General features: G+C 37.8%; 1 protein-coding gene across 1 annotated transcript in view; it reads right to left on the bottom strand.

The window, feature by feature from the left end:
- Window positions 1–11,492: 11,492 nt before the first annotated feature.
- LOC121384191 (putative N-acetylated-alpha-linked acidic dipeptidase) overlaps window positions 11,493–25,641 on the bottom strand; it is a 36,678-nt gene continuing 22,529 nt past the window's right edge. Inside the window, exons 9-18 of the mRNA XM_041514462.1 lie at window positions 25,501–25,586; window positions 23,317–23,380; window positions 22,554–22,621; window positions 21,448–21,560; window positions 20,672–20,762; window positions 19,859–19,948; window positions 15,593–15,758; window positions 15,164–15,245; window positions 13,153–13,245; window positions 11,493–12,815 (exon numbers count right to left, since the gene is read on the bottom strand). Coding sequence (XP_041370396.1) covers window positions 12,611–12,815; window positions 13,153–13,245; window positions 15,164–15,245; window positions 15,593–15,758; window positions 19,859–19,948; window positions 20,672–20,762; window positions 21,448–21,560; window positions 22,554–22,621; window positions 23,317–23,380; window positions 25,501–25,586 — 1,058 coding nt within the window. The 3' untranslated portion in view covers window positions 11,493–12,610. The remainder of the gene's footprint in view (window positions 12,816–13,152; window positions 13,246–15,163; window positions 15,246–15,592; window positions 15,759–19,858; window positions 19,949–20,671; window positions 20,763–21,447; window positions 21,561–22,553; window positions 22,622–23,316; window positions 23,381–25,500; window positions 25,587–25,641) is intronic.

Genomic DNA, 25,641 nt, shown 5'->3' with positions numbered 1-25,641 from the left:
GGCCAATGCCGTTTTGGAAGAATTTGGCTTTAATTACAGCTGTCTCAACTGCGTAATGCGAATACATTTTTGACAGATGTAAAAGCATCTGTACTGAAAGAAGAGAGTTACGAGAGAAATTGTATGTCAATGCATTGGCAATGTCACGATGATACGTCGCATCCATGTCACTGACAGACAAATGGCGAACTGTATTATTGTATTATTTTCCCATCATTTTACATATCCTATTCCAGACAGATTTCAATGATGTTTGGTAACTCAGCGTGATGACATGATTTCCCCAAAATTATTTCTTAATCTTGTGTGATAGTTTTACGAGCATTTGCCCGAACAATGCCATAAGTATTCACGTTATCACTGGTTGTTCACCTTTGAAACTCTCGAGGATCCTGTTTCGCTATTTGATTGAATCTATGCAAGTTTCACTGAACCATGTTTTATTGAAATGCGTCGGTACTGCCGAAGTCTTAGGAATCGTGTTCTCTGCAATATATTTTAAGATAGAAGTGAACAAAGACTTGGGGCCATCGGCACAAGTAATGACAGACTGTTGCAATCAAGTGCTGCGTAGGTGACAAAATTGATCTTTGAGCCCTTGCAAGTGATGGAGGTCCATCATTCTCCAAAAGAATTGGAAAGTGGTCACTGTCACAAGGGTCTGGAGAAACGTTCCGGGAGCAATCAATACAAAGTGATAGACTACAAAGGGTTAAATTGATGGGATGTGAAAGAACCTCTTGCAGAATGAAAGTGTGTATAACTTTTATCATTAAATAGTATTAAGTAATTTTGGGGGAATTAAGTCTTCTAATTGTTTACCTGTATTATTTATTTCATTGCATCCCCACAGTGTAGTGAGTATTAAAATCTCCCATTATAACAAATGTAGTAGGGAGTTGATCAAGGAGATCTTCAAAAAACCCTAGGGTAAAAATTATAATTGTTTCGAGGGGGTAAATAAACTGAACGTAGAGTCTTATGAGTCATCACTTTAACAGCAACAGATTGTAAATTTGTATTTTATGTAACTTTATTCAGTGTTTTCATTTACAAGAATAGAAACACCCCCAGATGCTCTATTTTCAGTTTCTTGATATTTATGGTAGAGATTGAATGCTCTGATGTTAATACTGTCAGTATCATTCAGGAAGGTTTCCTGAAGAGATACTGCAAGAGGATTAAACGTTTGAATTAGAAAACTTAATTCATCAAAATTAGGCCTAAGCTCACGACAGTTCCACTGGATAACTTTGTTTTTCATCAGGATGAAGTATGGGTATTATCAGCCACAGTTTCGTAAACATTGTTCATCGGGACCAAACATTGTCCGATCGTTTTCAGCCGACCTGGAAGTACTTTTGTAGGTTTCTTTGTGTTATTGCCCATCTTTGGAAGACTAGTGCTCGACCTATTTGGTGGAATTTTAAAACCCAGTGACACTTTGGTTTCAATTTCCCTGTGCTTGGGACTAATCCTTTCATTTTGAGCTGCTTTTTCACCTGTTGTTGAGCCTTCTCAATGTCAGACTGGTTTGGGCGGGGATTATTATTATTATTATTATTATTATTATTATTATTTTTTTTTTTTTTTTTTGTATTTCACTTCGCCAGGTTAGTTCGGTATTGAATGGAACATTTTTAGTGGCGACCTTGACAGCAGCTGCATAGGGCCTACCCACCACTGTTGGTGTTGCTGTCTCCTCCAACTTTCTGGCATCCATGAAGGATAGTTTGTTTTGTACCTTTAACTGTTGAACTCTACTAGCGAGTAGGTACAGTGGTTGCTCTTGCAGTTGAGATACAGTACATCGTTTTAGATATTTTGCTGTCATGGTAAAAAACCCCTCAAAAACGACCACAACGAGCATATGTAAGTTTTCCACGACATGTCGTCACCATCATAACCAAAATGCCTAACTCAGAGTTAGGCATTTTGTAATCTATATTATGATCGTGTTTGGTGGGTCATTTACTATAAATAAAATTGACGTAGTATGAAATTGGTCAATAGCAGGTGGAGATATCCCAAGCGAAAACTATTTGCCCAAGTCATCTTTTTAGATAGGCGTTTTGGTTCAGTAAACGACATACTGCCTAAGTCATCTTTGAACTACGTTTAGAAATCAAAATGGCTGTCTGGAGAAACGAACTGTAGAAGGATGGAAACTGCCTAATTCAATAAACTTGTTTGTGTGACACCTTTTCGTTGATAAATCTAACTTGAATGGATATGCAGACATTTACGTAAGCGATGTTACATTAAGTTAATATATGACAATTCTTTTCAAAGTATTTTTGTTTACATTGCCTAAATGGTATGATCCATAAAACATTAAAACGAGTTAGGCATTTTTTGTTTGCGGCCCCTGCCTTTTTGACACATGTTGTAGGTCTAATGTAGGCGCGTGTGCAGAAATTTATGCCGGGGGAGTGGCCTAGACAATCATTGCTTAGTGAAGGGTTTTGTGTGTGTGTGTGTGTGTGGGGGGGCATATTTTGTGTCATCTATAACTGATACGGCACCGCTCTCTGTGTCACCCTTACCTGTTAGAGAACTGTTCTGTGTCACCTTTACCTGACAGAGTACCGCTCTCCGTGTCACCCATATATGTTGCAATAATGAATCGTCAAACAATCATACACCACTTTTAGCAACACCAATTGATGCATTTGGAGTCCCACTGCGTCACCTTTACCTGATAGAACACCTTTCTCTGTGTCACCCATACCTGTTACATTACTATTCACAGAGGCTTCGAAAACTACAATACAAACACGATGGTGATGTTCTTTCAAACTGTTAAGTGAAGAAAACATTTGGGCAAACCTCCCTTGCAGATTCACCCACAATGACATAACATGTGAGCAACTGTTTAAAAAACAAATACCAATTGCAAAAAGAAAGTTTGAAGACCTTCAGTACATCAAAAAAGTGTTGCCACCTATTGTACACACATTTTACGATAAGCTACCTCATCTGTAATAAATCCATTTCCTTGATAATGCCTATAGTCCTGCAAGCAGAGCCATAAAAGAGGCTTAGTTTTTGAGTAGGTGGTCACGAAAAGATAACATTTGTCCTCATGGCTAGAAATGATCATTGGGGTGTTGTGAATATGAAACCACTTGATGACAGCATCAAAAATGTGTGTGAAAAAAATAGGGGTAATTTTTCAAGATGACGTATGTTTCAGGATTTAACATCCATAACTCGGTGGCTGTTCCAGACAGGAATGTGTTTTTGGGTGTCAAACCCTATGTTTTTATGGTCATAGAACCTGAATATAATATTTGTAAGATGATTTGGTGTACATTTTACCCACATTGAAAAAAAACACAAAAATAATTCCCAAAAAATAATGGGTTATTTCCTATGTAAAAATGTCGTAAAATAGCCCTCCCTTTTTTTCACGAGCTATATATTCGGTCCCATTTCCATCCCGTCTGTATTAGTTACCAAACCAAGGAACTCTACTTTTAGGTGTTTAAACATAAGCCCATACAGAATGACAAAAAAACCCAACACGCAACCACGTGTTTTGTAAGTAAGTCTCCTGATCCATCAACATTTGATGTTTGCCGCATCCGCTCCTTGATCGACCTGGACAGCCATCCCCCTCCCACCTCACGCGATCATCCAACCTCAGAAGGCATGGAATATTTTACGACATACTGACATGTGCTAAACACTCTTTACCAGTCCAAATGTTTGAGAGACTAACTGGCCACATTCAGTACCACACGTTTCCTACTGATGTTGACCACACATATCGTCGCTCGATCCCCCGCAGCATACAATATGTGTGACATAGCAGGATCACTAACAACAACATGTTTTCCACGACAGGCTCCATCATGAACTCAATCATTGGCAAACTCACAATTCACCTAAACTGAACAGCCGAATATGACGGAAACCCAACCTCTTCCGCCACTGTTACTTTTTCCACTCAAAGTATTGAGATAACTTGCTCTTATGTGGTCAACATACCCTTGTACACGTCTAATGTCGCTCCACAAGGACTAAAATTGAGATCCCACAATATATTGTTCTTGATGGGTGTCATGTACAGCCGATTCTCAGAGCCCCTCCCTGCCAAGGTCAACAGGACAAGGTCTACAATGGTCTCCTCCATTCATGATCGGCCATATTGACCAAATCATCTTTGATTTTACTTTCAGTGCCATATTGTATTCGCCGTCTACTCTGGACTCAACCTAGCACCCAGTGCATGCACCGAAGACATGTGGCCAGTACTCATCAATGGTTTAGGCCTGATGATTGGTGCACACAGTTGAATCCGTAGAACTGTCTACCTCTGAACATCCAATTTCTCCATCCCCTCTCTCCTGGACAAACGTCAGTGAGTCCTACAACCAGTAGACTGGGATGTGCAATCTCCTCTATCCTTACATTTACCGCCTGCAGCTATCACAACATCACGGACACCACCCACCACAGAACTGTCCCTAATATCCCCTTACCCCCAACAGAGGCTTCCCATGGCCCCGCGGCTCTATATCTACAATGTACCACCCTTGTTAAAAATAGCCTTTCTTCAGCCAAATCACTCGAGGAAAACTGTCAACCACACTTCTAGTGATTCACGAAAATGTACCAGCTCACACGACATGGTTTGTAAAGGCGGCTCTGCGAAACTGAATTCAAGCTGTTGCACCCAGCTTACCCCGGCTATGTTCTACCAAGACTATACAGGTTTGAACAGTCTGATCCATATCTTATCCCGGGAGACATGGCATGATGTTAAAAGGGGCATGTCTTGTAAGGCTTTATCATTGTGACATACTCTGAATACATACACGCATTGACTAAAGAATTGATATGAGGTTCATCAATTACAGGAAATATCAAAATTGAAATTAGGTGTGAGAAAAACACCAGAAGTTATGATAGAACAGACTCGGAAAACATGGCTGAATTTAGCTTGTATAATATACCAGATTACGGTCATTAGGTTTGAACCCTACCAGATCACTCTGGCACACGTGCTTTAATTATACCCGTTGTTTTCAAATTATATAGAAGAATTGTTTAATTTTGTAAATAGCAAATTTCAATGAAATCAATCACATTCCAGGGAAATCTGAATATAGCATTGTTAGTATCATATTAGTATGTCAAGAGTACAGTGATAAGTGCTTATTTTTTTGCGTGAAATCATCTTGAAAAGTGGTTCAGAATACATCTAATTGTTCTGAAAGCATGTTTTTCATATTCCTCACCCCTCAAAACATGTATTGATACAAAAATCACATCAATATGTGAAGAAAATTGGCAGAAATATGACTTTGTTTTAATATGGTGGCAGCCATCTTGAAAAATGGCCGGCATGCGAAATGCACGCAGGTTTGAATGTGCCTTCGTGTGGTTTCATGATTCCCATATCGTAATAACGTTATAAGTTTAGCCATGTGAACTAACGTTACATTGCCGGTACCGGTACGCCACTATTTAGGTGGCCCTGTTTACTGAACTAGATCAGGGAGGGGTTTTAAATCACATTTTATTTGGCAAGAATAAGGGGTGGGATTTAACTCAGTTGGTGGAGCGCTCGCCAGAGGTTCATGCAGGATCGAACTTCTTCGGTAGACCTGACTACATTGGACGTTTTGCGTTACAACCAATGACCCATGGCTGGTATACCAAAGGTCATGGTATGCACTGTCCTGTCTACTTTTGGAGTGACGGCAGCTGGTTTCCTCTCTTGTTTTCAAGAGTCAAACTATTTGATTTCAAAATGCCTAAGTCACATAGGGATTAGCGCATGGACGTGTTTAAAAGTATCACTATACTCTGACCAAAAGATGTGAAATTGATCGTAGTTCAGCTCATTCAAATGTTTCAAATGAGTTGATTTTGTTAATAATTTTATTTTTTATTTTTTTATCTCTCCTGTGAAATTGTAAAACATGAGTTAGGCATTCTGGTTATGAGAGTGACGATGTGCTTTGACCATGGCCAAACCTCTGGCATTTGAAGCAATGCAAGGGGTTTGGAATAAAGGGTTCAACATGAATAGTAAGGTAACTGGCTTTGACAGATTGGGGAATGTTATGGATGATAAAAATGAGGATACATGTATTCGTCGGTAACAAGTCATTGTTTCGACGAACCTTTATCCTCCTCACTGCAGTAACATCTTTTAAACTTAAATTTTGGCAGATTTTTTCTATACTGACGCCTTCCAAATCTCTGCATCTGATCACTCCCTTTGACGAGTTGAAGAGGTATGCAGTTACCTTAATCGGCACGTTACAAAAAAAAAGGAAGAAAAAAAAAAGGAAGTTGAATGCTTGTCAGTCGAACGTTCAAACAACAGCCCATTTTTGTTTTTAAACAATTGACTTTTTGAATTGCAAAAGGAGACAGTTTATTAAAGGCCCCATCATCTTTGGAACTGATGACAAGAAATCTTGGCCAATTTTGTGAAGAAATCACTTTGGATTTCTTCACATTTGTTTTTGATTTCACGAATTCCTCGTCCGAAGACAAAACGTCCGAAACGTCGGTATGGACTATTTTAAGGGTCCCACCTGAATTTCGAGTTAATGATTTAGCCATATTTAAATGAAGAAAGGTTCATCAACCATACCCCCTACCACCAACGAGTCCAACAAGGTGACATAATGCTGCGGATAACCAAAAGACAGCACTGAACCACCAGGATCTTCGATCTTCACGGGTCGCACCTCACGGCAAACAAGGTGTCCCAAAAGGGCAGTTGTACTGTTTGAGCCATTCTCAAAGAGAATGTTTCACGTTGAGGTTACAGTACATACAGGGGGCGGGGCCTAGCCCTGTGGTAAAGCGCTCGCTTGGTGCTCGGTCAGTCTAGGAAAAATGTAGCGGGTTTCCTCTCTAAGTCTATATGTGAAAATTACCAAATATTTGACATCCAGTAGCCGATGATTAATAAATCAATGTGCTGTAGAGGGGTCGTTAAACAAAACAAACAAAGATTATTAAACGGTTACCACGGTTACTATTTTTAATTCCAATTAGTAGGGCGGATAAAGTGCACATTTGGCAGAAACTATGGCATTTGGTATATAAGGGTTTTAAGGTACACTGAATCTAAATTTAAATGGAAACAAATAATACGGGCAGTGCTGCACGTTCAAAATTACAACTGTATAATTTAACCATTTGAGATTCTGAACTAGTAGCATTGCCCGGATGTTAACTGGCATTTAATTTTGATTGTAAACTGATAGCGAGTGTGTTCAGTATTGTGATTGGTTAATTACATCCACACACACCCCCACACCCTCATCAAATAAAAATAACACCCGGAAAGCTAATGATGTCATTTAAAAAGTGACGTCATTAGCACTGACCTGGGAAGCGGGGGGTGGGGGTATGTGTCCCCCACTTTTCAGATATTTTATTTTATATTTGCTTTATAATAGTATAAAAGTGTTTGTTTCAACAAATACCAAATAAACAGTTCCGTCGAAAAACGATTCAGTTTACAATGGACATAACCATATAGAGATTTTAGATTTGCGGGTGTTATTGTCTATTTGATGCTCGCAAATGTTTAATTTTTAAATTACATTTGCAGGATCAAATAAACAATAACACCTGCAACTCCAAAAACTCCATGTGCTTATCAGTTCCCACGTTTGATTCTTATATGTTTGTTTGTTATTATGGGGTGTTTTTTTTTTTTGGGGGGGGGGGGGTTGTTGTTGTTTTTTTGCCGTTTCTTTTTTGGTGGGGGAGGTGGTGGAGGGTTGGAATTTGGTCGTACTGTTGTTCATAACGAAAACAATTTGTTTTAGTATCTCAACCTTCCCATTCAGCGTTAAAACTCGGTTTGGGTGGGAGCCGGGTTGGACCCCGAAATTTTTTCAAGCTCCAAACATATTTTCTTTTTTATCAATGTATTTTCCAGGGGAGCATAACCCGACATTCCCCACCCTCCACCAAAACACTAAAATCTTTGTGAGCCAGTCTAGACCCCCTTGGTTAATTTTTGCAGATGTGCCTGACGCAATCTCAAAACCTACCAGTCTTAAATACAATATATGGCATAAACACTATAACACCGAGGTCTGTGAACTTGTGTGTAATCTCGTTGATAAAAACTCATTTACCGAAAATAAAATGGGGAAGACTTTTGGAGAATACTAAATTCTGATTTGTTAAACCTGATATAGCGGACACCTGTATTAAACAGCCACCTGCAGTTCGGTCGACCCCCCCCCCCCCCCCCCCCCCCCTTTACCGGTGGCTTTTGTTTTCAATATGCTCCCGGACCCCACCAAGCAACTCGGGCGCATCGCGCCCTCGTGCGACGCACTTCGTGCCTCACCATAGTCGCCCGTGATGCATTCGTCGATACTTCGGCTGCTATTTCTTGCAGTGGATAACCCACGATGTGGAAGACACTTCCATGGTTGTTGCTTCCCGTGCAGCAGTTAGCCTTCCTTCTCTCGGCATCTCTCACAACTATGCCATGCTCAATGCGGTCATCAACGGCGTGGGGATTGGAGTCGGTGCTGGTTGGATCGTCGATGTATAAATGACTGGTAATGATTTGGTCCCGCCCGGCCTCTCTTGCATTTGCCAACGCGGGCGGTCTCCTCTCCCACCCACAACAAGCCTGTTATTGTTCTGGACGGAGGAGCCTGTCGTGGCCGGCACCTGCGCCCATGGCAGGCGTGCGCTACAATAGCTTGTTCTGAATGTGCACGTAAACCGCTATGATCTGACTTGACCTAACCTGGCGACGTGATGTATAATGTTCTCTTCGTTTTTGATAGAAACAATTTTCTTGTTTAAAGTGACAGACTCTTGTTTTCAAACACTACGTCGTATTTCTCACTATTAGAGCCGTTTTTGTTACCTGGAACTAGATATTACCTAGATTATTGATTAGATTACCCATTTTGGAGTGTTTCAGGTCATCCTGGTGTTTATAATACCACAAAATGCATTTTTCTTATTTTGCAAAAACGCACGGTTATGGCGATGATCACAAGGATATTTTAAACTTTTTTTTTCTGTTACAACGTTAAACTATTGTAACTTTATCTAAATGTGTTACAGGTTTGTAGATTAACCAAACGTAGTGTCCATTTTCACATGTTGAAACTAGGGTCTGCGACAATTTATTGCCACGGTTTTGTTCACAATGTTACAAAGAAAGGTCTTTCTAACAGTTTCTGCGACGTTCTGATCACTTATTTTGACATGCACAGTCGATTTCCTTTTTTGTACTTACCTGAAACCCCAAGGATATATCTGAGTTCATGTTCCACACCTTGCATACATCGTTCTAACTACTGCGTACAAAGATGAATTCCATCAATACAACCTCATTGGCCGTCACCATCTTTGTCACACAACATAGAAATTGTTTTGCACAAGGTGGCCGTGTATATACCAATCTAATTAAAATTAGCTCCACAGGTTAATTACTATAGCACCGCGTTGGAGCTCATGTCAGTTGACCTTTCATTCGACCAATCAAAACCTTACTTGCAAAATCATGCCAGTGATCTGAAAAGAATTTGAAAACATTCGGGATTATGCTGAGGGTATACGAAGTGATTTGGGTGAATTACGAAGTATGCCGGAAACTAATTTCAATATAAAATTTGTTTCAAGACGAAAAAAACAAAAACGTGATGGTATAGCCATAAAATCTGTTTATACTAGTATACAATGCAGAGTTTATTACTGCACTTTTCCCCCTGTTTTTTAATATTGAAATAGACCAACAAGTTCGCCTATTGCATAAATAGTCTCACCCGATATTTTAAGAATTTGTACGCTCCCGAATAACGCTATAAAAGGCGAAGTGTAATTGGTCGATATTTAAATTGTAATTAATAGATGAAATGTCACCTGGTCATAGGAGTCCACGCAATGCAGTTAGATCTACTGATAGACCAGTAGAAATAATTTTAATCAGATTGTGAATATACCCTCGGAAAAAGGAGGGTTGGTTATCTACACGGCGGTCGCATTGTGGGGAGAAATCCCAGTATAAGCCCACCACACTCCAACTAAACATTCTATTGCGATGCGAAGCACGGGTTAAATAAAACGGAAAATAAAAATAAACACGAACAAGATGAATATTTATTTTTTCTAAAAATTAAAGGGTCTACAATACGTACATTGATATTATATCAATATTGCTTAAACACTAAATAAGGAATATTTATTCTTCTAAAACATTGGGTCCTACATATATACTGATTATAATAATAATTCACAAGACAAATTAAAAGTAAATACATCGCACATGAATACAAATGTGTGTAGTTACTAGTATTAGGAACGTGTGGAAATAGCACACATATATTTGCAATTTAAGTGACCATGTGATAAACCAAAGACAAGACTTCGTCGTAATTGGCTTATTAGCAGGTTGATTCACGAATATAAATTAGAATTTCATTTGGCGAAATTGTCAACAAGGAAAGCCAGAATACTACGTAAATTTAAAACTGGTAATGTCACATGTCTTAAGAAACCGATAGATTGTTATATAACGAGACAGAACAAAACAGAATATGCCCTAATTTAATACTTCTTTTGGTAATGGGTAAAATATTAACCAATCATCTTTATTTGCTTACAGAAATGAGTATATATAGTTATACAAATATATCAAGTGAAATTATTTTACAATTTATTTTCTATAACTTGCTACTTTTATGTAAACTATGCAGATATTAACAAATTGTCACTGACCAGGCGCGGATCCAGGATTTTTAAATAGGGGGGACCCGAGGGCGCGAAGCGCCTGAGATTCCTAGGGGGGATCCGGGGGCATGCTCCCCCGCGAAATTTTGAAATTTAAGTGGCCTGAAACGCGAATTCCTCGCATCTGAGTAACAAAATAGCTATATTAACGTATGTTTTTGGTATTGTCATACTGTTTTTGTTATCTTCAAAATTTCATAAACTCTGGTCTCTTCTTTTTTTTAAAGTTAAAGTGGTCATCTCTGCTTCCCATATTAGGCTGGTTTTCCGTTGACTGCGGCTGCCGGTAAATGGGAAGAAATATCGAAACAGTTGTTTCAGTAATATACATTGCTTTGAACAACTGGGCCAATGTGTATCAACAGCCATGGTATGTAATATCTTGCTGCTAATCTGAAAGAGTAGTCCCTGGAGTCGCGGCAGCGAGTTTCCTTTCTCATTGTTTTGTGGTCCTTAACCATATTTCTGACGCTATATAAACGTAAATAAAATGTGTTGAGTATATTGTTAGTACAAATATTAAAGCAGTCAGAAACATGTTTAATATACAGTCAGTAACATTTTATGCAGAAACATATATTTGTTATGTAATTACAATCATTAAAAAGTCTCTGTTGGTCAATACCATCTTAAAAATTGCAGCGAACTCAGGAATGTCCCTTTAAGACGATTTTCATGAACAAAATATAATTTAAAGACTCTTGGGAAATAAGTGCATTTTTGAGTAATTCCACTCTAGTGTATAGTTAAAAAAAAAAAAAAAACTTGACCCCAAAAATAGGGGGGGCCCGGGCCCCTTGGGCCCCCCACTAAATCCGCGCCTGCTGACAGGGACCGTTTTCCGCTCTAATAAGCGTGCGATATATACAGAATTAAATCTTGTATCATATTCTGTCTTTCTGTGTTTGTGGCTTGAAAATAAACCTATCTAAATCTGAAACCATATCGATTGGAAGAAGCAAAGTTTCAAGTTTTTCATCAAACAAAATGAAACTAGGATGAACGCTTCACTTTATTAGGTGTGAAAGTTATAAAAAGGCATTCCGCAAAATACCTAACCAAGTATACTTGAAATGAAAAAGATGATGAATCAGTGGTCAACGAGAAAACCTAAAATATCACATTTATTTATTTTGTAACCAAATCCATTGCCGATATTGATAAATCAAATACATCAAATGTTCTGTCTTGTTCTGATTACTTTTACTAAGATTATGCATATTGCAGTTTCATTGGAACTGCTTAAACATATGAGGGGTCCATGGAAATAACCTGCGATGGCATAATTTTGACTATGTGATATTTGTTAACTCTGCAATCGTGGAATATCAATATCTAAGAAATAATTTACCAGCAACTTTTAATGGCCTACCATAATTATCGGTTTTCAATTTAGTGTGTCACCGACTACCTGTTTGGACATCATAGGTTATTCCTGTGGACCCTTCATATATATATAAAGACATTTATCTCGCCTTCATGTAAAATACTCGAATTTCATTGGCTATTTAGCCTTGGAAAAAAAAAGCCTTATACGAATGACGTCAGTATTCCAATGACGTCACTTTACATCTCCTTAAAATAACACTAAACTGGGTACATGACATTGCTATTGAATTTATTTATGGGTTTTTTAACATTATTAATGCACCTAGATGTGTTTGAAGAAAATCTTGTAACTAAACATATCGGCAAGATAAATTCGTTGTAGAAGCATCACTAGGGGGTTTATGGGGTTGTATACCCTCTGTATGTTCTTGTAGGCCTACAGCTGGCCTTCGGCTCGGGGTACAAGAGCATACAGAGGGTATACAAATCCATAAACCCCTCGTGATGCTTCTACAACTTATAGTGTATGTCGGGTTCATTCTTGAACAAATCCCGTGACGTCACGCAGTGTGGCAGCCGCTGCATCGATGATGTAGAGAATGACGGAGAAATGAAGTTTGGCCTGCTCCCACCTGGCGGACATGTTCGTGTGCTTGTCTATTTCAAACAGAATATCCACCAGACCCGGGAAGCTACTTCCAGCGTACGCGTCATTGCTATTCTCGGCGAATATGATGTGTCTGGACACAGAGAAAAAGAAATGGTAAACATTAAATTATAAAGAAGAGTAAGGTTGAAAACGAGCAACTATGTGGTATTATCCTATAACAATAAAACCTGGGGGGTTGGGGTGTGATGTGTGTGTCGTTTGTGGGATTTTGTGGGGGAATGACCTGGAATATTGGATCCATGATAGTCGGTCTATTTCCCTGTGATAAATAGATAATAGTACACGAGTGGCCGCTAGATACCATTTATCTTACATATTTAAAACGTATCTAACGCTTCCACGTTATAAGTGTTAAGTTAGTCTCCAAACCTTATTTCTGTGATAGCAACAGCACTGTTTATACTCACTTCTTTGTCGGTCTGTCTGGCAATCCCTGAGGGTCGAGGAAAGCTTTCTCCAGTAGAGTTAGCTGATCGTTCACCATACGAATAGCCATCGGGCTATGGAAATAAACAAAAGTCCGATATTACTGAGTCAGCTGTAAATATGCTAAAAAGTCAAAAAGTCAATATTATCAGACAAACGCGATATGTATGTAATAATGAAAGTAATAGGATCAAAATGAAATAAAAAGAAAGAAATGTTTTATTTAACGACGCACTCAACACATTTTATTTACGGTTACATGACGTCAGACATATGGTTAAGGACCACACAGATTTTGAGAGGAAACCCGCTGTCGCCGCTACATGGGCTACTCTTTCCAATTAGCAGCAAGGGATCTTTTATTTGCGCTTCCCACAGGCAGGATAGCACAAACCATGGCCTTTGTTGAACCAGTTATGGATCACTGGTCGGTGCAAGTGGTTTACACCTACCCACTGAGTCTTGCGTAGCACTCACTCAGGGTTTGGAGTCGGTATCTGGATTAAAAATCCCATGCCTCGACTGGGATCCGAGCCCAGTACCTACCAGCCTGTAGACCGATGGCCTAACCACGACGCCACCGAGGCCGGTAAAAATGAAATAAAAGTGTCAGTGCATAGGCTACTGCTCTCAAAACATTAAAGTGACATACCCTAGTTTTTAAATGATGAGACATATTTTTCACTATTAGAGCCGTTTTTGAAATCATACTTTAATTATATTAGATTTTTTAGATTATCCATTTCCGTACATCCGAAATGTTGCTGGTCATCCTGGTGTTTTTAATACCACAAAATGCTTTTTTTAAAAACGCACGAGCGTCTGAGACATAACGGTTATGGAGTCCGGTTTTAGTCTATTGTTAAGTCTATTTCACCGTTTCGATGTAACCAGACTCGTTTCATTCTGTTGTAACATTATCAAACTGTGTTACAGCTTTGTAGATTGACTAAACTTAGTTTCCATTCTCACGGGATGAAAGTAGTTTCTGCGCCTTTAATTTGAACTTTTTGCATTCGATATATAAATCTTACGATAGTGCGATATCGAGCATAGAAGTGCAGCAGAATGCTTTACATTCATCATTCGTTGTTTTGTCTTCTTGTTTTTTCTACGATCGACAGCCCGTTCCACGACGCGGCAAAGCGGACTGTCGTCGTACATTCTACGGTGAAAATATACAGTTGGTACGAGGCAGTTATAAGCCACTAAGGTAGATGTGAAATAGCAGTTAGTATATATGATGATTTAAAATTTTCTAAGGATACGAACCATGTGTGTAAAAATTGATCTAATTAAATATACGCCAAATACCTGTCATAAAACCAGTTCCACGACACGACGTAGCAGACTGTCGTCGTCCATTCTACGGTGAAAATATACAATTGGTACGAGGCAGTTATAAGCCACTAACGTAAATATGAAATGGCAGTTAGAGTATATGATGATTTGAAATTTTCTAAGAAGGATACAAACGTGTGTAAAACTCGGCGTTCGATGAAAAACATTCTAGGCCATACGATTTCACACGAAAATACGGGAGATAACTCTCATGTGTTATTTATTCGGCAATTATGGCTTAGCAAATAAACGGAAAAAGTTACTTCATGGATGTTCGATACCAATCAATATATCCAAGGTGTTCCCAAAAATCGGAAACCAATGTATTATTTAACTAGAAGATTTTAATCGTTAAAGGGGGACTTACGACTACCGTATGGTAGCTTTGTGGAACGGATTTCATGTTTACGTCACTACAATTAACCTTAGATACAATTTGTTCGCGTAACGGGGCCCTGGATGATACTCTCAGCGTTAACGTGAAACTATGAAATCATCACTGGGTAGTGTTTAATCCCGAAACTGAAAGAGATCTATTAGGGTCATGATGGCTAATGTGTCGATATTTATACTCCCAATCCATCACACCAGAGTATTCTAATTATAGAGCATGAACTAAATTGTTATGGCAGTTAATATATCTTTACTTACTCGTTCCTATTCAGGTTGGCGACTCTTGTGTTGAAGGCTTCGACTTCTTTTGAAAAGTTGGCAATAACCTCTTGAAGCTTATCTAGAAATTAAATGTTATTAAAACAAATAACACAGGTAACCCTTTCAAAATAATCTTCTTAGACAATTATAAAATAAATTCTGGAAATAGAACGTATTTAAACAAATAACACCGGTAACCGTTTAAAAATAATCCGCTTAGGCCATTATAAAATAAATACTAAATTTTTATCGTCACCCGTTCCTAGGATAAAGCCCTCCCCCCTCCCCACACTTTTTCTTTGATCATTATATTTTCTCCCATCTTAATTACCTCCCAGTCTGACTTAAAATAGTATCTACACTGTACTAAAAGTCCATAAGCTTGTCATATCGTTGCATACTACATGACAATGAAAGGCTTATCACCATAGGTTGAAATCTTTGCTCTCAGAACTGATCCGTAATCGGCATCCAATGTCTGTCTGTACTCCTCTAGCTGCCAGGCGTAGTCCGACACGTTAAATGGGATGATAAGTGAGTCAGCAAGATTGCGCGTTAGTTCCACACCAACACGAGCCACGGCTTGATGGTACTAGAAAAAAAACATATATACGTGATGAATCATGTTTTTTGTCAGTTCCACTCCAACACGACCCACCACTTGATGATACTGGAAACAAATACATTTACATGATGAATCATGATTTTGTGTCAGTTCCACTCCAATACGATATACAGCTGCCATACTAAAAAAAATGCATATACATGATGAATCATGATTTTTGTGTCAGTTCCACTCCAACACGATATACAGCTTTGTCATACTGAAAAAAAAATGCATATACATGATAAATCATGATTTTTGTGTCAGTTCCACTCCAACACGTTCAACGGCTTGGTGATACTGGAAACAAACAAATATACACAATGAATCATGATTTGATGTCATTTCCACTCATACACCATCCACAGCTTGGTGATACTAAAAACAAACACATATACATGATGAATCATGATTTTGTGTCCGTTCCACTCCAACACAAGATACAGCTTTGTGAAACTGAAAACAAATGCATATACACGATGAATCATGATATGCGTGACCGTTCCACTCCAACACGACCAACGGCCTGGTGACACTGAAAACAAACACATGTACATGAGGAATCATGATCTGGTGGCATACCCACTCCGACACGGGCCCGGCTAGGTGATACTGAAAAAAAACCCCACATATACAAATCATGGTTTTGTGTAAGTTCCACACCAATAGGAGACGCCGGTTGACGGTACTGGAAACAAACAGATATGCATGATGAATCATGATGTTGTGTCATTTCCACTCCAACGTGCTACGGCTTGGTGATACTGAAAAGAACAACATATATATCATGAATCATTATTTTGTGTCGGCTCCACTCCTACACATGCCACGGCTTGGTGATACTGGACACAAACACATATACAAATCATTGTTTTGTGTCAGTGCCACTCCAACACAGCCACCGCTTGATAATACTCGAAACAAAAACATATTTTGATGAATCATGATTTTGTGTCTATTCCACTCCAGCACGTGCTGTGGTTCGGTGATACACAGGTCAAAGCCAGAACATTCTGGTTAGGCCTATTAATAGTAGTCCAATGATAACATTCCTTTGAAAGTCGCATACACAAATTGTAAATGTTACACAGGATTTAAAAAAAAAATCATTAGGATAATATGTTTTTAAATAAAATAATATTAAAACATGTTTCGAAGTACACACGGACATTAATTATCTTAAAATAATTGAATATATTTTAGGATACAGTCCTACACACATTAAGGTCTGCTACAAAACTGAATATTGCGACCTATAATATATTTAATGTGCACACAACTTCCCGTGGTATGATACAGGTGGGCAGATATAGATGTCAGGTAATACAAGAGATTGTGTCAAATAGAAATGAAGTAGACTTGAACATTCCAGATGATGTTTACCGTGAATTAAAGAAAGATGACTTCTTTGATGAAAACGAACCAACAAGTGTATATTATGATAATGAAAGTGAAAAATTCATTAGCCAGACTCAAAATGTTAACACAAAAACAAACAAACACTAGAATATAACTGGAAAATGCTCAAAAAATTATTGACAAATAGAAATAAAACCCGAGATATTCCTTGCATTCAGCTCTCCGAGCTATGTACTATTGTTTGCCATTTTTTATGTCCGTTAGAAAGCCAGACAATACCGGATATGAACCAACATCCCTTTAATCGATTTTCTCAGTATTGAACACTGTTTAAAATCAAAGACCTACGGTAAATCACTCATTACTGATGCTGAATTTTCAGAAGTCCGTGCAATTCTTAAAACCAAACAAAAAGTATTAAAACAACAAGGTCGTGGAAACCGAAGGTGATATCGAAAAGCTGTGTAAATCTGATGAACAACAATCCCGAATCCATATTAAACTCACTGTGGTGGAACAATACAGTGCATGTTGATATGAGAGGTGTCACCCCACACAGAAACATGCAATGGGGCGATGTCACAATAAAACATGATTCAAATGGAGAAGAATATCTCGAGTATAACGAAGGCCAAACGAAAACCTGCACGGGTGAAAACATCAGGGATGTCCGCTCAGTTTCACCAAAAGCCTGGGCGACGAATAACAATCGATGTCCAGTTAAATTGTTCAAACTGTATTCAGAGCTTTGGCCGAATAACTACTTAACAGCTGATGGCCCATTATATTTGGCCACAAACTCAAAACACTGCACCAGCCACTGGTTTTCCTTGGTTTAAGCGGCAGTCAGTTGGTGTGAACAAACTCCCGTCAATTATGAAACGAATGGCGCCTTCAGTCGGAGCGCTTCACAAATCATTCTGCACGAAAATATTTAATCCAAAAGTTAGCAAATAATCACATTTCACCAAACGATATCATACAAATGAGTGGCCATCGCAATCTGCAAAGTATACACAATTATTCACACATCTCTGAACCACAACATCGGGAAATTAGCACGTTGATCAGTCGAACTTCCAGCAGCACACAATCGACTGTGTCATCGGTATCCATACGTAACGACGCACTCGGACTGCAAACCAAACGTCAGTCAAACGCAGAAAGAAAGAAAGAAATGTTTTATTTAACGACGCACTCAACACATTTATTTACGGTTATATGGCGTGGGATTTCAGGGATGTGAGAGGGGCTGGAATAAAACGGCTTACTGCGTTCGGGGTCCATTGTTGTTTGCAATCCCTGGAACTGCCAAAAATTGCATTCGATCCTAACAAATCTAAACTAGTTATAATTTATGATATAAGGCACACATCATAAACTTGAAACCGTGAAAACATGCAATTGAACCTTGCGTCGTCAACAGTATTGAACATCATGACGAAATGGAAAAACCTATTTACGCGTTTCCGCGTAGCTCTCACATCCCTGCAATTCCATTTTCTCTGCACCTATCCCCCTGCGTGTGCTGTGACCTCACCGTGGTGCAGGGGTGTAACATTCTCTTTGAGAATGGCCAATACAGCACAAAATTGAAGTTTTGAGTAAAATTCAGTATCCGTAAAATTCTGTGATATTTGTGTTTTTGCACAGTTCTTTACACTGTTTTTGTTTAAGTCTTGAATTTTTATATTGATGTTGATCATCACTTTATTTATTTGCATTACCATAGTTTGACACCCAATAGCCGATGTATTTTTCGTGCTGGGGTGTCGTTAAACATTCATTCATTCATTCATTCTGCATCTATCCATGGGGGTACAATCAACGTCAGCTTCCATTACAACAGTCCTAACTATAAGCGTCCGAAATTATTTCACTCTTCCACACAAAACGAGCACTGAGATGCAGAATGATTGGTTAAGCACATCCAACGTTGTTTGTTTGTGTGCATGTCCGCACATAATTTACTATTCACAGTGAATATTAAATTGATTTTGTTTAACAAAATTGTATTCTTGTGTGTGTGTGTGTGGGGGGGGGGGGGGGTCTCAATGAAAGAAGATTTTACTTTCAGTAATACGAAGCAGTCTTAAAACAGCCGTCGAGTAAACTATTTGTGAAATTCAAATCTGGGTCATTAACCTCGACTGTAGGTGGGGCCTATTTTGACACTCGAACACAAATAAACTAAACTAAATATGTTCAGGTTTTTCACTGTGGACATTGGCTATGAATTCATCAAGTTAATGTTTCTGCACAAATAAATATATGAAAAAAATAATCAGTATTTTCCCAAGGGATATTTGTTTGAAGAAAACATTTAACTGCAATTTGTAATACCCTTTTACAAGAAGAACTTTATTTTATTAGTGGAAGTTATCATCGTATTGTGTGACGTGTCAGCTGCAGGTGTGCACCAGCTGATGTCTTCATTCGCTAAATGAAACCAATAACGTTAAGAAATGTGAATGTTTACTTTTGTTACTAGTTGATGAATTTTAAGCAATAAGTATGTGATAAATAGAATACTACACTTCTTTCAGTTTAATATCATTTTATAATGTACTCGTTCATACAAATGGTATTAAACTGAAGGGAGTGTGTGTGTGTGTGTGTGTGTGTGTGTGTGTGTGTGTGTGTGTATGTGTGTGTATATATATATATTAGTATATATTAGTATATATTAAATATTCCAATATAACTGTAATGAGAATGATTTTACTCACCTTAAATTGTTTGTCCATGAGATTTTTCACGGCATAAAATGTCTCATACACAGAGTGATAAAGTGGATATGAGGAAATCTTGTATTTGTCCTACAAACAAACATATGTACACATAATTATATTATATTGTCTAAAAACACATACATGTACATATTAATGAGATAATCATATTATACTGTGTTTGTTGATTTCAATTTACCAGTCTGTAGAAACAATAATTAGTTGTATATATTAAGTAATGTAACAAATAATTATTTGAGTATATAAATAAAACTAGTTATTTATAGCAGAGGTTAATTTGACTGCGTTAATTTCATTTATTTTTCATTTTAACTTATTTTCGTGCTTATATCCAATTAAGGTTCAAGCACGCTGTCCTGGGCACATACCTCAGCTACCTGGGCTGTCTGTAAAGGACAGTGGGTTAGTTGTTAGTTGGTTAGTGGTTAGTGAGAAAGAAGAGGGTGTAGTGGCCTTACACCTACCCACTGAGCCCTTAAGAACTCGCTCTGGGTGAGAGCCGGTACCGAGTTGCGAACCCTGTACCTAGCAGCCTGTAGTCCGATGGCTTAACCACGACGCCACCGAGGCCGGTGACTGCGTTGAGGGCACATCATGGGCTCATGGGTGGCTGTTGTCTTCACGAACAATCCCAACTTAATTCTCACTTTGATGTCAACATTGATTTATGTTAAATGACTAAAATATATCAATTAAATTTAATGCATACCTTACATGCAGAATATTTATAGATTATTACCAGCTACTAATCATTTGCTTGTTTCAAGTTCCGTCCTGTTCTGTTCAACTTACAGTATTATATGTGTACCGGAAGTCGATACCAGTGACCCCACTCTTCTGTAACAAGGGTGCATAATCACTTCCGGATCCCAAAGAACCAACTCTGAACAAAATATAACGGTGAAAACAGCATTAAGAAATCTAGCTATTCTTGTTAATATTGTTTTTACATTTATGGCAGTGCAAAGAAAGACATTCATTCTGACCGACTAAACCGTAACAATGATAAAAAAAAATCAAATATCTGTACAAAGCAGATTCAAAGGATATTTTGACTGCTACAGTAAACCACTCTTCTGTGTTGTCTGCTGATGGATTTTCGCTCACTTTATAAGCGGCAGGACGTAGCCCCATGGTAAAACGTGCAGACAATCTGAAATCGATCCCAGTCAATGTGGCCATTGAACTATTTCTCGTTCCAGCCAGTGCACCACGACTGGTATACCAAAGGTACATGTGCGTACTATCCTGTCTGTTGGGTGATTCATACAAAATATCCCTTGCTAAATAATTGAAAAATGTAGTGGGTTTCTATCAAAAGTATAAAATGTTCGACAGCTAATAGCCGATTATTAATTAATCAATGTGCTCTAGTGGTGTCATTAAACAAAACAAACTTTAACTTTTAACCTTTTTTCACTCAGTATATCTGAAACAGTACATCATACCTGATTCGTCATCAGGAAGACTGTCCATCTCAAGGATTGATCTCGCATATGTTTGGTCCTGGGTCTACTAACATTAACTTATTTAGTGTCAAATGTATGTGATTACTAACTATAACGTACTTTGGTATTCCAAGCGGTTTCTTGTTTTTGTCTTTCCAAGGAATGTTCTTAAACCAGGTGTCATACACAGACGGTCTGCCAGCAGCTTTCTCTGATTCATTCGGGTTTGGTACCTGGTTGATACATGGCAAGAATATTTACTTCAAATTGGCATGTAGCTCTCTCTCTCTCTCTCTCTCTCTCTCTCTCTCTCTCTCTCTCTCTCTCTCTCTCTCTCTCCCCCTTTCGCTCTCTCTCTCTCTTTCTCTCTCTCTCTCTCTCTCTCACACACACACGCACACACACAACAACAACAAACCCCATACACACACAGCTCCCCCCACACACATACACACACGCACGTGCGCGCACATGTGGATAAACGTATTCTGTTCCTAAATCTAGTTAAATAACTGCTAAGATCTTCGCATAAAACCTGCGAGAAAATAATTGCTCCGTTATATATTTACTATTTCACGAAATACAGAAAAAAGCAACAAGAAAACAAAGCAAAAAAAAAAAACCCCCAAAAACCCCAAGTAATAAAATATACTCTCTCAACTTATTGGTTGGGTGTAACTGTGTTTCTTACAACATCAATAGCTTTACAACCTATACATACAAAATATCCATACACTTACAAAATCTGAATACAGGGAAACACACAGTAACCACAAATGACGCAAACTGAGTGTCAGTCATAAATACACACAAAAGGAAAACATTACACGCAAACAAAATATGAAGTATATATATATACACACACTTATTCTGTTCCTAAATCTAATTAAAACATACAAGAAAATAATCGCTCAGTCATATATATATATATATATATATATATATATATATATATATATATATATACTCTTCAAAAAAAGAAACTTGACATTGGTAAATATAATGCTGTTTGTACCATTTCACGAAAAACAAAAACAGGTAAACAAATGTTATACTATCTCAACTTATTGGTTGGGTGTCACCTATGAACTTCTAACAGCATGCATCGATACCTTCACAACCTGCACTTCCAAAATATCAACACACGTACACAAACTGCATGTAAGCAACAAATAAATAAACACAAAGAAAAAACAGATATTACACACAAACAAAATACGAATTACCTTTTTCGTGGCGTCAAACATTGCCCTGATAAGAAGAGGCGTCCCGGTAGCTCGCAAAGTATAGTTTCCTGAAATAGCAACATACTTACTGAAATAGTAAAATACGTATTTTGAATTGCAACATTCCTACCTGGAATAATAGCATTGTTCTGAAATGCCTTATAATGTGATAGTCCTAACCCAGTGCTTTGGTCAAAGACCGCTGCATTGAGATGATTAATCAATGTATTGAAGTGATGTCATTAAACAAAACATACTTTAACATTTTATGTTCAGATGGTCCACACATTGTGTAGCTTGTATGGCTTGTATCCGCTGGTATGGTACACCTTCAGATGTCAAAACACCGGAAACCACGTTTTGCACGTAAACGTACATGTGCGACTAAATCACAATTCGTATTTCTATTAACAATAGGGGGCCTACAGCATATATATGTATAGTTTGAAGTATACATATTTAACTTCCTTTTGTCCTTTAAATACTCCCATCTTCCATCATGAAGTAATGTTATGCATGGGACAGATGCCAAACACATGAAAACGTACGATAAGCATAACTTCTACTCGCAGACGTAAACGTACGATGTTTTGTGAAATTGGTTGTAGCTTGACTACCTCGTACACAATTATATATTGCGTTTTGACATTTTAATTATATTATTGGATCCGGAATGAGCCATCCACTTTAAACTGCGACATACATCTGTGTGAAGATATATCTTACTCGCCTTGTACCACCACAGTAGTCTTGTTCTACTCACCTTGTACTGCAATATCTATGTTCAAATACGCCACAGCCCGTTCCCTCAGATTCTTGATGTAATGCTGAAAATAATCAAATTAAAGAATACTATGCTAGAATAATACGCACAGCAAATACAACTACATACTTATTATAGCATGTCTGAAAGCTAGTCCCTGTGTGCGACATAAAACGAGTGGCGTGTTCAGGAAGGCGAGCGCTCTCGAACTATTTGACAGGTTTCCATCGTAAACCTACCATCAGGTGTATTTAACGTTAGGTAGAAAAAAAGAAGTCACTGGGCGATCGCGAATGTTCGGCACCCATAACATGGCTAAATACAAAAAAAAGAAGACGATATTTGTGACTTGTTTTAATATATGTTTTATGATTAAAGGGACATTCCCGAGTTTGCTGCATTGTAAGATGTTTTCGACTAATAAAATAGTTCTACGATTAAACTTACATATTAAATATATTTTCTTGTTTAGAATATCAGTGTCTGTATATTCAATGTGTTTCTGCTCGTCTTAATATTTGTACGAAGCTCAAACTGGATTTTGTCTTCAAATATTTTCGTACGTACGAAAACATATATGTTAGCAAATAAAATTAAATTTAACCTGGTACAAATAGCACGATCAGAAACACGTTTGATATACAGCCACTAATATTTTATGCAGAAAGATATATTTGATATGTAATTACAATTGTCAAAAAGTCTCTGTTAGTCGATAACATCTTAAAAATTGCAGCAAACTCAGGAATGTCCCTTTAACAGGTACAAGTGTATTAATGTTTTATGAGTAACACGTGCATGTGTATTAATGTTTTATGAGTGACAGGTAGAAGTGTATAAATGTTTTATGGTTAACAGGTACAAGTGTATTAATGTTTTATGGTTAACAAGTAGAAGTGTATTAATGTTTTATGAGTAACAGGTACAAGTGCATTAATGTTTTATGAGTAACAGGTACAAGTGTGTTAATGTTTTATGAGTAACAGGTACAAGTGTATTAATGTTTTATGGTTAACAAGTAGAAGTGCATTAATGTTTTATGAGTAACAGGTACAAGTGCATTAATGTTTTATGAGTAACAGGTACAAGTGTGTTAATGTTTTATGAGTAAGAGGTACAAGCGCATTAATGTTTTATGAGTAACAGGTACAAGTGTGTTAATGTTTTATGAGTATGCATTAAGTTTTATGAGTAACAGGTACAAGCGCATTAATGTTTTATGAGTAACAGGTACAAGTGCATTAATGTTTTATGAGTAACAGGTACAAGTGCATTAATGTTTTATGAGTAACAGGTACAAGTGCATTAATGTTTTATGAGTAACAGGTACAAGTGCATTAATGTTTTATGAGTAACAGGTACAAGTGTATTAATGTTTTATGAGTAACAGGTACAAGTGCATTAATGTTTTATGAGTAACACGTACAAGTGCATTAATGTTTTATGAGTAACAGGTACAAGTGTATTAATGTTTTATGAGTAACAGGTACAAGTGCATTAATGTTTTATGAGTAACACGTACAAGTGCATTAATGCTACCCACTCTCTACAGAATATAAAGATCCATATTTACTGCATGGTCATGTTCGATTGTGCTCGATTGTGCTGCTGTTGTGTGTTTTCTGGGGTTGTAGATTTTTAGGGGGTGTTATTCTTTTTACATAATCAGAACATGGATTAATGGATTATATTGTACACTCATGCGGACCTTTGTGATTATTGACATAATATATTATAGCATGATTGACATATGTCATTTAAGTGATAGAGAATGATTTGTGAGTGTGTGTGTGTGTGTGTGTGTGTGTGTGTGTGTGTGTGTGTGTGTATGTGTCCAAAACGTGGAACTGGAATAAATAAATAAATAAACATGGTTTCTGCAAGAAAGTAAACCGGATATAGCGCCATACCCACAACATTTTGAAGATTTTATAGTAAGTTAACCTTTTGGCAAAATTAATTACTCTTATCATTACTGTATGATTTTCTTAACACTAACCCTAAACGTAACCCATTTTCTTTCTGGGAGAGGCTATTCATAACCCCTGTTGACTGTGGTTGCATTCTGGTCCATAGCTCCATACCCAAACATTTCTTTTTTTGGCAGAAACACTGATTAATTATTAGAAACACATAAAGCGATATAGATTTTTAACTTTAACTTGTTCTTTGAGTGTTCAATACCTGAACCCATTCAGTAGATCCCACTAGACCATATTCCTCAGCACCCCAGCTGCAGAACATGATAGATCGACGTGGGCGCCACTTACCTGAAAACAAAATAAGACGAATAAAATGTGACATGGACAGAGGACTCTGAGCATA

This window comes from Gigantopelta aegis, chromosome 10 (genome assembly GCF_016097555.1).
Source record: "Gigantopelta aegis isolate Gae_Host chromosome 10, Gae_host_genome, whole genome shotgun sequence".
NCBI lineage: Eukaryota > Metazoa > Mollusca > Gastropoda > Neomphalida > Peltospiridae > Gigantopelta > Gigantopelta aegis.
The sequence above is the reverse complement of the archived record's forward strand: the minus strand, read 5'-3'. Positions and strand labels throughout refer to the sequence as shown.